Source organism: Vulpes vulpes, chromosome X (assembly GCF_048418805.1).
Source record: "Vulpes vulpes isolate BD-2025 chromosome X, VulVul3, whole genome shotgun sequence".
In the NCBI taxonomy this organism is placed as follows: domain Eukaryota; kingdom Metazoa; phylum Chordata; class Mammalia; order Carnivora; family Canidae; genus Vulpes; species Vulpes vulpes.
This window is the reverse complement of record NC_132796.1, coordinates 58,555,122-58,569,143: the sequence shown is the minus strand read 5'-3', so window position 1 is coordinate 58,569,143 and position 14,022 is coordinate 58,555,122. Positions and strand designations below refer to the sequence as shown.

Genomic DNA, 14,022 nt, shown 5'->3' with positions numbered 1-14,022 from the left:
ATTTTCTTCCTCCTTTTCTCTCTTCTTCTTCTGGGACTCATATAATACAAATGTTTTTACATTTGATGGAATCACTACATCCCCTAAATTTATTCTTGTGTTATATAATTCTTTTTGTTCAGTTTCATTATTTTCCATTGTCTTCTGTATAACTAAATCAGTCCCTGCTTCTTTCAGCCTGCTTGTCATTGCATCAAGCATGTTCCAATCTCATTTACAGCATTCTTCATTTCTGTTTTTTATCTCTTTTATCTTTGTGGTGTCTCCCTGATGTCTTCCATTTTTTTTGAAACCCAATGAATATCCATATAATTGTTGCTTTAAATTGTCCATCAGGCATGTTAATTTTGTATGTTTTGCTTAGGTCTGTGGTTGTAACCTTATCTTGTTCTTTCATTTGGGATGAACTCCTATCCTCTGTCTTGGTATTTTGTTTTAAGTCTTCATCCTCTCCTATGTGTTAAGAAAGCCTTGTTATGGTTCATGCTCCTGAAAGTACAGGCTTTATGAAGAAATGGTCATATAGTTTTCAGTACCTGTCACTTCTGAGATTTCTGTCTGGTGTGTGCTACATATGCTATGCTGTTTTGTTTTGGCTGCTCTGTTCTTCAGGCCAGTTACCTGCAGAGGCTCTCCTTGCTTGCGGTGTATATAGTATTTGTTCCTTGGTCAGAATGTGATGAGTTTTAGTGTGTTCTAGTCTTCCTGTTAAATGAGATCTGATGCTATTTCCACTAAGGCTGATGCCCTATAGAACTCTTGTAGGGAAACATGGTTTGGGCAGGGGTTTCTGCTGGTCTTCTGGGGAAGGAGCCCACCACACTGGTACTGAGGCAAGCTTGACAGAGAAGGGCAGTCTCATTTGAAGTGAAGACCCTGTGAGGTCATTAAATTGGGAGGGGAGCTTTTTTCTTAAATTTCAGTGTCGTTAACTTACAGTGTTAGACTAGTTTCAGGTGTACAATATAGTGATTCAACAAGCCTGTACATCACCCGGTGCTCATCATGACAAGTGTGCTCTTTAATCCTCATCACTGATTTCCCCCCATCCCCTCTGGTAACTATCAGTTTATACTCTATAATTAAAAGTCTGGTTAAAAAAAAAGAGAAGGGCAGTCTCACCAGAAAGCTGGGGTGTGGGACTTGGTTGTAAGCATGTTAAGCAGCCAGTATAGGCACTGAAGTGCTTCCTGCAGGCTCTGTGTTTATGCTGAGGGGCAGGGGAGAAAAATGGCACCAGTCAACCCCTGTTCCCTGAGCAGAATCTTCATGAATGCTACCTCTCAGGGAAGCACTCTGAGAAGAGCAAATAATCTCCCATCTGTGTGCCCTGAGCATTTTCTAGTTTACTGTTTCCAAGCTGTCTATCTCCAGGTTTGTTTTTGTTTTTGTTTTTTGTCCACCTTTTCTCTAGGAGTAGCACAGTACCCTCTAGGCTCTATCCCAGATAATCCTGTTGATCTTTAAAACCCAGGCTTTAGCGACATGGTGTGGACAGTGGTTTGTGCTGGTCTTCTGGGGGATAGGCCCACCATGCTTAGTCTGAGGCAAGCTTGACTGAGAAGGGCAGTCCCACTAGAGTGCAAGAGTGTGGAGCTTGGTGTAAGCAAGTTAATTAGCTAGTGTGAGAGCTACACTGCTTTGCACTGGTAGCTCTGGGTTTATGCTGAGGGGTACTGGAGGGATATGGCTCTGGCCAGCTCCTTTGTTTCTGGAGAGGCATCTCTATGAAAGCTGCTTCTCAAGGAAGCCCTCGAAGGAGAGTGAATAACCTCCCTTCTGTGTGCCCCAGGTGTTGTTTAAAACACTGTTTCCATGCTCTGTCCCTAGGTTGTTTGCTTGCCATCTCTCTCTAGGTGCAGAGCTGTGTCCTCAGGGCTCTGTCCCAGTCAAGCCTGCTAACCTTTGAAACTCTAGGCTTTACACCCCACTGATTACAAGAACTCATGAAAATCAGCCCCTCTCATTTTCCAAGTCAATGGCTTTAGGTAAATGTTCTTCTTGTGCATTCACCTATGCGCTCTACTCTCTTTTGCCCTTCTCTGTGACCACAGCTCCCTCCCCTCTACAGTACCCATAATCCAGTTCTGGGTACTTCTGCATTCTGCATACTTCCTACATAGTTTAATGTGGCTTCTTCTCTCCCTTTAGTTGTGGAATTTGTTTTGTCAGTCTTCATGTTGATTTCTGGGGTATTTAGGATGTTTTGATTGTTATCTAGTTGTGTCTGTGAGATGACATTAGCCTAGGGTCAGTCCTTTTACTCCACCACCATCTTCCTCCAGAAAAGGAATCCAATCTATAACACCTAGACTATTAAACTAATTTTGTCACTATGGTTACCATACAACCCTAATCTTTGCTCCTTCCAAGCTTTTCAGTCCACTCTCCTTTTTTCCTCCTGCCTCATTAGCTGTTTCTTCTCAATTATCTATGCCAGTTCTTCTTTATCTTTAGATGTTGGAATATCCCAAGTCTCAGTCATCAGCCACATTCTCTTTCTTTATTCTCCCTCTCAATAAGCACCCTCTGTTCTCTTGATTCTAAATGTCATCTCTTGCTGAAATCTTCCAAAATTATATCTCCATTTCTATGAGTCTCCCCTGACCTCTAGACAAGTACATCTACCTGCTTTTTTTTTCTTTTTGTTGTTTTTATTTGGAACTCTAGTATATTTAAACTGGAATTTTGATATTTTTTCTACCAGACTGCCTAAACCTATTCCTCTTTCAGTGTTCTCCAACTTAGCAAAATATCTCTACCATTCAAACAATTTCTAGGTCCTAAGACCCTGGAGTTGATCTTCATTCATACCTAACACTTGACACCCAGTCCATCAGCATTTCCTGTCAGTTCAAACTTTAAAAATAAAAGGTTGGTCCCGATGGCTCCTCTAGAAGGAAAATCTCCAAATCTAATCACTTCTTATCACTTCTATTGGTACATCCCTTATCATGTCTTACCTAGACTATTGCAATGGTGTCCCAACTGGACTTTGCTTTTAATCTCTTCCATAATTCCTTCTATCTAGAAGAACCATGGTGCTCTTTTAAAAATATAAATAAGTTCCTTTCATTCTCTTGTTCTAAAACCTTTCATCATTGCCAGTTATCTCCCCCTACCCTGTTTTTTCTTCCCTTCTAGTTATACTTGGGTTTCTGTTTCCTCCAATGGAATGTTCTTTTCCCAGATCTCACTTCATTCAGTTTTCTTCTCAGATAGTACCTCTACATGAATCTTTCTTATCTAAAATACCCAGCATATATAGACTTGAAAATTTTATTTATTATTTTTTGTATTTTATTATTTTTTTAAATTTTCTTCATTGTGTATCAAGCTTTCCAGGCTAAAATATAAATTCAAAGAGCAAGGACTTTGTCTCATTATTGCTATATTTCAAACTTCTAACAATATAGTAGGTAATTATTTGTTACCTACTGCTTATTACCTAAAAATTATTTTTATCTACTGGTAAATATTTGTTCATTGAATGAATGGAATTATTCTGATACATGTTCCTACATGATTCTTTATATAGTTTAAGCCCTTGAAATTTCTGCCCAGCTTCCTAACTACCCATCATCCTTCTCCCTGCCCCATGCAAAAAACACAATCAGACACAACCCAAAACGTTAGTGTCCTCCCATTTCTAATAGATTTAAATTTATGCTCCAATACTTTCCATGGCTTTACCCCATCTGTCTTTGGGTGCTTAAGTATTTTTTGATAGAATTTTTATTTTACTTTTGAAGTTAAATAACCATCTTCAGTGTTGAAGTTTAACTTTAAAAATTATTCATCTTGATTTAGATCACTCCCTTGATGGACCCCTTACAAATGGTGATGGCAGAGAGCCTCGGACAGGAATCAAAAGAAAACTACTTAGTGCATCAGAAGAAGATGAAAGCATTGAAAGAGAAGAGAAAGAGAAAAAAGAAACAAAAGAGAAATCACATTTATCCTCCTCAGAGAGTGGAGAGTTAGGATCCAGTTTAAGTTCTGAAAGTACCTGTGGTTCTGATTCTGATTCCGAATCAACTTCCAGAACAGATCAAGATTACGTAGATGGAGACCATGACTATAGCAAATTCATACAAACCAGGCCTAAAAGAAAACTCAGAAAGCAACATGCCAATGGAAAAAGAAACTGGAAGACAAGAGGCACAGGAGGAAGGGGCAGATGGGGCAGATGGGGTAGATGGAGTAGAGGAGGCCGAGGAAGAGGAGGCAGGGGACGAGGAGGTCGAGGAAGAGGTGCAGCTGCCACTAGAGGGAGAGGGAGAGGGAGAGGAGGAAGAGGTACTTCTAGAGGAGCCACCAGAGCCAAACGTGCACGTATTGCAGATGATGAATTTGATACCATGTTTTCAGGACGTTTTAGTAGACTGCCTCGAATTAAAACAAGAAACCAAGGCAGGAGGACTGTTTTATATAATGATGATTCTGATAATGACAATTTTGTGTCCACTGAAGATCCTCTGAATCTTGGTACATCCAGATCAGGCAGAGTGCGTAAAATGACAGAAAAAGCCAGGGTTAGCCATCTCATGGGATGGAATTATTAACAGTTAATAAATTTAAAATAATTTTAAAAATTCAATGGCCTTCTACTGCAGGGAATTTACTAGGAAATCTACAAAGCAAGTTGTGTGGGGACTTCTGTTTCCTTTCACATTGGTGCTTTTCCATTATGCCAGTATACATTTGTTTCAAGACTTTTGATCTCCACACTTCATTTGTTCAAACAAGCCTTACTCATTAGGCCTTAAATTAAAAAAAAATTCTGCCCACATATAGACACACACACAACACATCACAAACACACTACAGATTTACTACATTAAAGGAGCATTCAGCTTCTTAAGAGTAGCATGACATTTTTATCTCAATTGAATATCCCTCTTTTGCTTTTGTATCACAGAAGTATAGCACCTTCTTACAGAGTTTTATATAGTTTGTTTTTGCCATTTTGATTCTTATACCCAGTAATAATAACTTTTGCACAATACACCAATCCTATAGGCAGCTATTAAATGTTTACAGTTTCTATATTGTAAGAACGATCTGGATTATTTTACTCTTCCCAGGCCAAACTTTATTGAATTGTACTGAACTGAAGTATATATTTATACTACAGTTTTTTGGGGATGGGGGGGGATCTTGATATGCTTTTCATTGATTTGCTTAATTCATGTTAAAGGTGAGAAAGGGTTGGTGCCTTGTAAATATGTAGCAAATCTTTGTGGTGTGTTCTGATGTTTGCATTAATTTTATTAAAAAAGAATATTTGAGGTATCAATCTAGACAAGGTGCCAAATGCAAAAGTTTCTTGCATCCATTTTCTTTTTCCTGTTATATTTTATTGCATTAATAGAACTTGTGTAGTTTAAAGAATAACTTAAACATTTGAAAAAATCCTCATCCACAAAGAATAACTTCTTTGAATAGTAGCTCAGCTACCTCTATTGACTACAACTACTGGAAACGTTAAGGAAAAAAGATGCTGTTATTCATTACTGACTAAGAAAAAATAGAACAAGCTTAGTAGGAATGAATACTCATAAGGGAGAGGTTGTTAATAATTGTATTGGCTCTCAAATTAATAGTTGTAATTAACAAACTTTCATAAGTGTAGTATGCTGTATCTTAGGCTTTTCTTAGAACATACTTGTGTAAGTAGTAAGTAGACTTGGTCTACTGCTTATGTATCTCTGCTACCACCTGCTATTTACAGCTGTGAGTGATTGGTTTTCATTTGAATTTTAAAATGTAACAAAGCAGCTAGTTTGAATTGGAATGTTTTGGCTAGCAAATATTTTGAGGCAACTTTAATAGATTTTTGCTCATACCATTCCAAAGGGCTCTTCTGTCATAATATTTAAGAAAAGAACCTAATTGAGTCATTATTTTATAGATTTTAAAAAAAATCTTTAAGATCCTTATGGTCTTGTTTACAGCAGTAGAGTGCACATGATTCCGTAAATGAGCTTGAGTTCCAAGATCAATTTTACTCCTCAAATTTGAGAAATTGCAAATTCACTAATTTGTTAAGGTGAGTGGGATAATATTGATCTCTGTTATTGTAACAGCAGATTTGTTGCACTTAGATCAGACTTTGGGGGTAAAAGAAACTAATTAATGTATGCCTAGTAATCCCAAGATATTCTGAAGCTGATGTGTTTGTTTCATGTTTCCAATCATTTTATGCATCTGAAAATCCTTAAGTACAAAGGAAGAAGTACACACATAATTTTGCTCTTTTGTTTGGGTCAGGTGGGGGTTGTTCCTGTACTTACAACTTTAAGCAAATTTCACTTGCAGTAGAAATGATGTTCAGGCTTTAAGGAGATATTGTTGTGAATTCTTAATGGCACTAACTTCTATTACTGAACAGTAGATCAAGCTGATTTTTTGTTGTAGTATTCTTGTTGTTGTTGTTTTCACTAAACCAAAACTACTGCTGGATAAACTCAGCTGACACTTTTAACCATACTATAGTTTCAAAAACATTCACATTTAAAAATCTGCATTTGATTTTTGCTAAAATATGCTATTTTAATTATTCATCCAATGGGCATTTTGACTAAATTTGTGCCTGTGTTTTCCTAGACTCAATAATACTTTGACTTACCCTAATCAAAGTGACATAGTTACTTAAATTCATGGATATACCTAAATGTGTATTATGTGTATCATTTTGGTGTGAAATTTTTTGTTGACATTCTTCTATGAAGAGCTGACCCCTTCAGTTGTAGAAGAATTACTATTTGTGTGGTTTTAGCTATCTCAAGCTTTATTTATAATTTATTTTGAAAAATAAAAATGCCACATTAATCTCCCATATATCAAGATTTTCTAGGTTTAGATAATTAGAATAATAAGGCTGAAGACATTTTTAAGCACATTTTATATGTAGTGAAATACTGTGAAAATACTAGTGAACAGCATTTTGCTATAATGTTGATTTCAGTTACTAGAATTTAAAAGTCACCAGGGTATGTTAGATGAGCATATTTACCATTTATTATAAAATAAACAGATTATTTTCTGTTTGCATGCAAATTATTTTAATAAGTTTGAAAATAAAAGTTTGGAAGATAGTATTTTTACTTTTATATCTGAATACTCCCCCCCCCCAGTTTATACTTTGCTTTTTTGTAACACTGCCTCCTGTGAATGTGTTGTAATTTGTATCACATTGAATATTGTACACTTTAATTTTTTAGAGTACCTTTAAACCTAAATAATATCAGGTTCAGGCATAGCAAAGCAAATAGGAAATGAGCTGAAAATTTTAAAGAAAAGTTTAAATCTTAAATCAATTCCTAAAAATAAAACACATTTAGGTCCATGAGAACATACACATGTATAAACCTTATCCTATGCTGGATATTAATAGTCACTGAACTAAAATATTTTTCATGAATGCTAATAATCTTTTAATTCCCAGCTTTAAGATCTTAGCATGTGTAATCTGTTTATGAAAACAGAATTTTAGGTTCTGTATCTTGCCATGTGTATCTCTTTCAGCAGTAGGATGCTTTCCAAAATATTCACTAGCCTATCAGCCTAATGACTACATTTGTGTGTGTGTGTGTGTGTGTGCGTGTTTGTGTGTGTGTAGATTTTTTCCAACTAGACACACTGTCTCGGACATTAAAAAAATAATATTTTGTATGGAAGACAGCTGTATTCACAGTCTACCAATTCTTTCCCTCTGTTTAAAGTGCTTAGCCTATATATATACTCCTTGATCATTCATTTCATTATGCCTTCTAGATAGATAAACTAGGTTTTTATCATGTATTGTGTCCCTCTATTTTTTTTTATTTATCCTTCCTTCACTTTCTGTTTCCCAGAGATCAGGCCTATGCTAGAATTCTTCATATAGCACTTTGTTTCACCCAGAGGCTAAGAAATTGAGTAAAATTCAGAAATCTCATTCTGCACAACTGTGTGCTCAGATATCTAACTCAACCTTCTAATACTTTGAAGTAAATGTGAGTGATTTATTATTTTGTGGGTTTGTTTTTTTTTTCTGTAATCCTATAGGTTGTCATCAGACAATAACAGAGTGATTGAAAAGAAAAATGTGAATGCCACTTCTTAGTTTTTGATAAAAACTTTTTTGAGCATTTTTCAAAATTTGTACATTTGTGATAGTGATAAACACCTTAATTACTTGCTTATATATCTCGGGATTTGTTTTATGCACATTTGCCAACTGGTACTTATCTTTAAAGTTGGAATTTTCACATCCACAAAAAACAAATATGCTGTATAATTTTCAGTTTACTTTGATATACAGCCTTTTAAATGATTACTAACATTTTGAGTTCCAAAATAAAAATAGTCCAGTTATGGGGGAGAGAATGGAACTTTTGACATTTAAAATTCACTGTTTTAAATGTTAACCCCGTCCCCAGCATTTTTGTGCTAAATGAGGCTTTATGAAGGTTTTATTGAAAAAAGAATAAGATCACTTTTAAGGCTTGTTTTAAAAATTAGTGTGAAAATATTTTCATGCTTTTTGATTTTCATCTCTTAGTAAATTTCTTTACTAAGGTTTAATTATGAAGTTTACCAAGTTTTATTTAAATTCTTATATAATTTTTTTCATGGTGCTGTATTTTGTGAAATAAGAATTGCCTTCAAGTTTCTAGCCATTTATTTTTTATACAGCCTTATTCTTGATTATTTTCTTTTCAATCATTCCTCTCCTGCTTACTTTTATCCTCACATCTCTTTCTGCAATGCAGACTGTACCTAATTTAGCACACTTCAACAAGACTGGCAATTTATGATCTACTGATGGGAGAAGTACAGTAGTAAGGCCCTGCAGTTTAGAGTTAAGGTGTGTTTATTTATATGTATGCCCATTTGTTATTCTTATACCTATCTTAATTAAATCTATAATATGAGATTTTGACATATGAAAGCATGATAAGTATTTTCTAAAAAATAAAACTGTTGATACATATAATCACCATTGGTAATTGACTTTTAAAATCACATAAAAAGTATTTAGAAACCCAGTTGGGAAATGTGTTTTTACATATGTCACCAGATACACATTAGGCAGTACTAGAAATGTTAATTATTTAAACGATACTGTGGTGATGGCAATCAGTAATTTATTTCTTTGTCCTGTAACTTACCATCTTTGTCTTTTGTAATCCTTTATAAAGTATTAACAAAACTGTACTTTATGTTTGTTCTTAGTATCCATAAAATTTTAAGATGGAAAGTCATGGAGTTAATAGTTGATGTGATGTGGTATATGGACAAAATGTCCATTAAACTAAAATTCAGTAAAGAAAGGTAAACTAACTGGCTTGGTTTATGAAAGATGTTTTGTTTGGCAGTTACCAGTCATTTTAAGCAATTATCTTCAAAGACAAAAAAACTGGATTAATTTGTTGCCATTCTTTATGGGATGTTTACAATAAAATTCCAAGTTGTTTGGAATCATTTGCACTCTTGCTGCTTTATGCTTTAACTCAGGTACTGAAGATAAATTAAGAAGAAAGAAGAAGTTTCCTTTCCATTTTTCAGCTTCAAAGATTTTAACATGTAACTCTTGGGTCTTTTCTTCCTTGTTTCATTGTCATATAATATGTTACTACTATTTTTTACTGGAAAAACTAGGGTACTTATCAAAAAAATTAAGTTTTTTTTTTCCTTAGTCATTGCAGATATTCTTTGGGCCACTTTTAGGTAATAAATTTTAACATTTTAGATGTGGCCTACTTGGTGCATTAAATAACAGCATGCAGAGCTTCAGTCAATATTTTGTTTAGAAATGATTAGATTTCTATTATCTTTATGGATTATAAGTTTTAACAACTAAGTTGTAAATCCATAACATTTTTATTCATAGTAATATTCCCCACAGAGGCTTAACTATATTATAAATGTATATGGAGGAGGAGAGAAGTAAAATGAGATGTAACTTTTGATCCAGGAATTGAAAGCCTTAACAGGAACATTTATTTGATTTACAATTGGGAATTTTCTTCCCAGTGGCAAGAACTTCACTTGGTTCAAGGTAAGTAAGCTGGCTGAAGAATGGACTGCATGTTTTATACATATATTGTCTGTATTATGTATTTAGAATAAAAAAGATATTTAGAATAAAAAATATCATTTTTGCCTTTTTATGTGGTATCCTATGGCTATGAAAGGAGCCCAAATTTTCACATTTGGAGAGTGAGGTAAAGATATATTGCTATCTTTGTTTAGTTGTTTGGTTAAAGATAGCGCTATTAAAGATACAAAAGTGCACATTAAAAATTCTTTATTAGCAGGCTTTGATGCTTTCTGACTTGACCCTCTAGGTTTTTTTTAAATAAAGAAGTTTTATAACAAAATGTTATAACAATATTCAGAAGAAGATCCATTGTTTCCTTAGTAGACAAGGTCAAGAACAAAGTACTCTCTACTCTTTTTCTCAGTTATATGTCCCTGACAATTTAAAGTTAACTGCCAAAAATACACAAAATAAATTGAAGTGGATATCTATTAAGCCTGTGAGTTAGTTTTCTTGGAATATTTAATCCCACACACTTATGTTTGCTATCTCAGATCCTTTATATTACTACTTAAAGGATCTTTTATGCTACTAATTGCTGGAAACCCAAATATACCATTAAATAAAATAAACTTTTTATGGTACTGATATTTTCCAAAAGTTTTGAAGAAACATTGTTTTCTTTTTCTTTGCTTTCCTTGCAACTTTAGAATGTTTTCCTTTGCTGGCTATGGCAGTTGCTTTATTTTTTTTTTAATTTTTTATTTATTTATGATAGTCACAGAGAGAGAGAGAGGCAGAGACACAGGCAGAGGGAGAAGCAGGCTCCATGCACCGGGAGCCCGATGTGGGATTCGATCCCGGGTCTCCAGGATCGCGCCCTGGGCCAAAGGCAAGCGCCGAACCACTGCGCCACCCAGGGATCCCCTGGCAGTTGCTTTAATAACAATACCTCTCATCTTGAGTTTATAAACATCTAATAATTTTACTAAGTTATTGATTATTAATATTGATATTGGAGAACTTTTAAAAAATTATCAAAAGCTATTATCCTTTCATTAGTGCATAAATTTTGAATTGTTAACTTTCCTGCTCAGCATCTTTATAATTCTCTTCAGAGAATACATTTTGTAGTAAATATATGAAGAAATCAAAACATTTCAGATTGCTTGATTTAGATTACTAATATTGCTTAGTGTAACTTGTTTTTAGAGGTGTTTTGTAGTTTATTTTTGTCACGTTAAATTCTAAGTAGAATTTATATAGCAACATGTTAATTTATATTTGGAATTTTGTACAGGAAACTAATTAAAGACATTAAACCTGTCTTTTTTTACTCTAATTTAAATTCAATTAACATATAGCGTATTATTAGTTTTAGAGGTAGAGTTCAATGATTAATTCAGTTGCGTATAACAACCAGTACTTATTATATCATGCATCCTCCTTAATGCCCATAACCCAATTATCCCATTCCCCACACACTTCCCCTTCAGAAACCCTTACTTTGTTTCTTATGATTAAGAGTCTCTTAGAGTTTGTCTCCCTCTCTGTTTTTATCTTGTTTTATTTTTCCCTCCCTCACCCTATGGTCCTCTGTTTTTTTTTTTTTTTTCTTAAATTGCACCTATGAGTGAAGTCATATAATTGTCTTTATCTGATTGACTTATTACACTTAACACAATACCCTCTAGTGTCATCCACATCATTACAAATTGCAAGATTTCATTCTTTTTGATTTCTGAGTAATATTCCATTGTATATATACCACATCTACTGTATCCATTCATCTGTTGATGGACATGTAGGCTCTTTCCATGCTTTGGCTATTGTATATATTGCTGCCATAAACATTGAGATACAGGTGCCCCTTCAGATCGCCACATTTGTATCTTTGGTTAAATACCTAGTAGTGCAATTACTGGGTCATAGGGTAGCTCTATTCTTAACTTTTTGAGGAACTGCCACACTGTTTTCCATAGTGACTATACCAGCTTACATTCCCACCAACAGTGTAAGAGGTTTCCCCTTTCTCCGCATCCTCAAAAACTTCTGTTGTTTCCTGTCCTGTTAATTTTAGCCATTCTGACTCCTGTGAGGCGGTATTTCATTGCAGTTTTGATTTGTATTCCCTGACGGCAAGTGGTGTGGAGCATTTTTTCATATGCTTGTTGCTCTTTTGTAAGTCTTTGGAGAAATCTCTGTTCATGTCTTCTGCCCATTTCTTGATTGGATTATTTATTCTTTGAGTTTGATAAGTTCTTTTTAGACTTTTGGATACAAGCCCTTTATCTGATATGTCATTTGTGAATATCTTCTCCCATTCTGTAGGTTGCCTCTTGGTTTTGTTGACTGCTTCCTTTGCTGTGCAGAAGATTTTTATCTTGAGGAAGTCCCAGTGGTTCATTTTTGCCTTTGTTTTCCTTTCCTTTGGAGACATGTCTAGCAAGAAGGTGCTGTAGCCACGGTCAAAGAGATTGCTGCCTGTATCCTCCTCTAGGATTTTGAAAGATTCCTGTCTTAACTTCAGTCTTTCATCCATTTTGAGTTTATCCTTCTGTATGGTGTAAGAAAATGGTCCAGTTTCATTCTTCTGCATGTGGCTGTCCAATTTTCCCAACACCATTTATGGAAGAGACTGTCTTTTTTCCATTGGATATTCTTTCCTGCTTTGTCAAAGATTAGTTGACCATGGAGTTGAGGGCCCCATTTCTGGGTTCCCTGTTGTGTTCCATTGATTGAGAAGTCTGTTTTTGTGCCAGTACCATGCTGTATTGATGATTGCAGCTTTGTAATATAGCTTGAAGTCCGAATTGTGATGCCATCAGCTTTGGTTTACTTTTTCAACATTGCTTTTGCTATTTAGGGTCTTTTTTGGTTCTATACAAATTTTAGCATTATTTGTTCAAGCTCTGTGAAAAATGTTGGTGGTATTTTGATAGAGATTGCATTGAATGTATAGATTGCTCTAGGTGACATAGACATTTTAACAATATTTGTTCCAATCCGATGAACATGTAACATTTTTTAATTTCTTTGTGTCTTCCTCAATTGTTTTCATGCGTGATCTCCAGTTTTTAGAGTACAGATCCTTTGTCTCTTGGGTTCGGTTTATTCCTAGGTATCTTACGTTTTTGGTAAAATTGTAAATGAGATTGACTCCTTAATTTCTCTTTCCTCTGTCTCATTGTTAGTGTATAGAAATGTAACTAATTTCTGTGGCATTGATTTTATATCCTGCCACATTGCTAATTTCTCTACGAGTTCTAACAATTTTGGAGTTGAGTTTTTGGGTTTTCCATATAGAGTATCATTTCTTCTGCAAAGAGTGAGAGTTTGACTTATTTGGCGATTTGAATGCCTTTTATTTCTTTTTGTTGTCTGATTGCTGAGGCTAGGACTTCTGGTACTTTGTTGAACAGCAATGCTGAGATTTGCATCCCTGTCATGTTCCTGACCATAGGGGAAAGCGCTCAGTTTTTCCACACTGAGAATATTTGCTGTGGGCTTTTCATATATGCCTTTATGATATTGAATTATGTTCCCTCTATCTTTACCTTGTGAAGTGTTCTAATCAAGAAAGGATGCTGTACTTTGTCAAATGCTTTTTCTGCATCTATTGAGAGGATCATATGCTTCTTGTTTTCTTTTATTAATGTATTGTATCACATTGATTGATATATAAGAGTTGGACCACCCTTGCAGTGCAGGAATAAATCCCACTTAGTCATGGTGAATAATACTTGTAATGTACTATTGGATCCTATTGGCTAGTATCCTGGGGAGAATTTTGGTATTGATGTTCATCAGAGATATTGGTCTGTAATTCTTTTTGCTGGGGGTCTTTGGTTTTGAGATCAAGGTAATACTGGCCTTATAGAATAAGTTTGGAAATTTTCCTTCAATTTCTGCTTTTTTGAAACTGCTCAAGAATAGGTATTAATGCTTCTTTAAATAGTTGGTAGAATCTCCCTGGGAAGCCATCTGGCCCT

The 14,022-nt window shown here is 34.9% G+C and overlaps 1 protein-coding gene across 3 annotated transcripts in view; it reads left to right on the top strand.

Annotated features, from left to right (window-relative positions):
• The window catches only part of BRWD3 (bromodomain and WD repeat domain containing 3), a 193,504-nt gene extending 184,036 nt beyond the window's left edge, over nt 1-9,468 (top strand). For all 3 annotated transcript variants that reach the window (XM_025988640.2, XM_072744418.1, XM_072744419.1), the window contains one exon: nt 3,811-9,468. In XM_025988640.2, the coding sequence (XP_025844425.1) occupies nt 3,811-4,565 (755 nt within the window). In that variant the 3' untranslated portion in view covers nt 4,566-9,468. The remainder of the gene's footprint in view (nt 1-3,810) is intronic.
• Nucleotides 9,469-14,022: the final 4,554 nt, after the last annotated feature.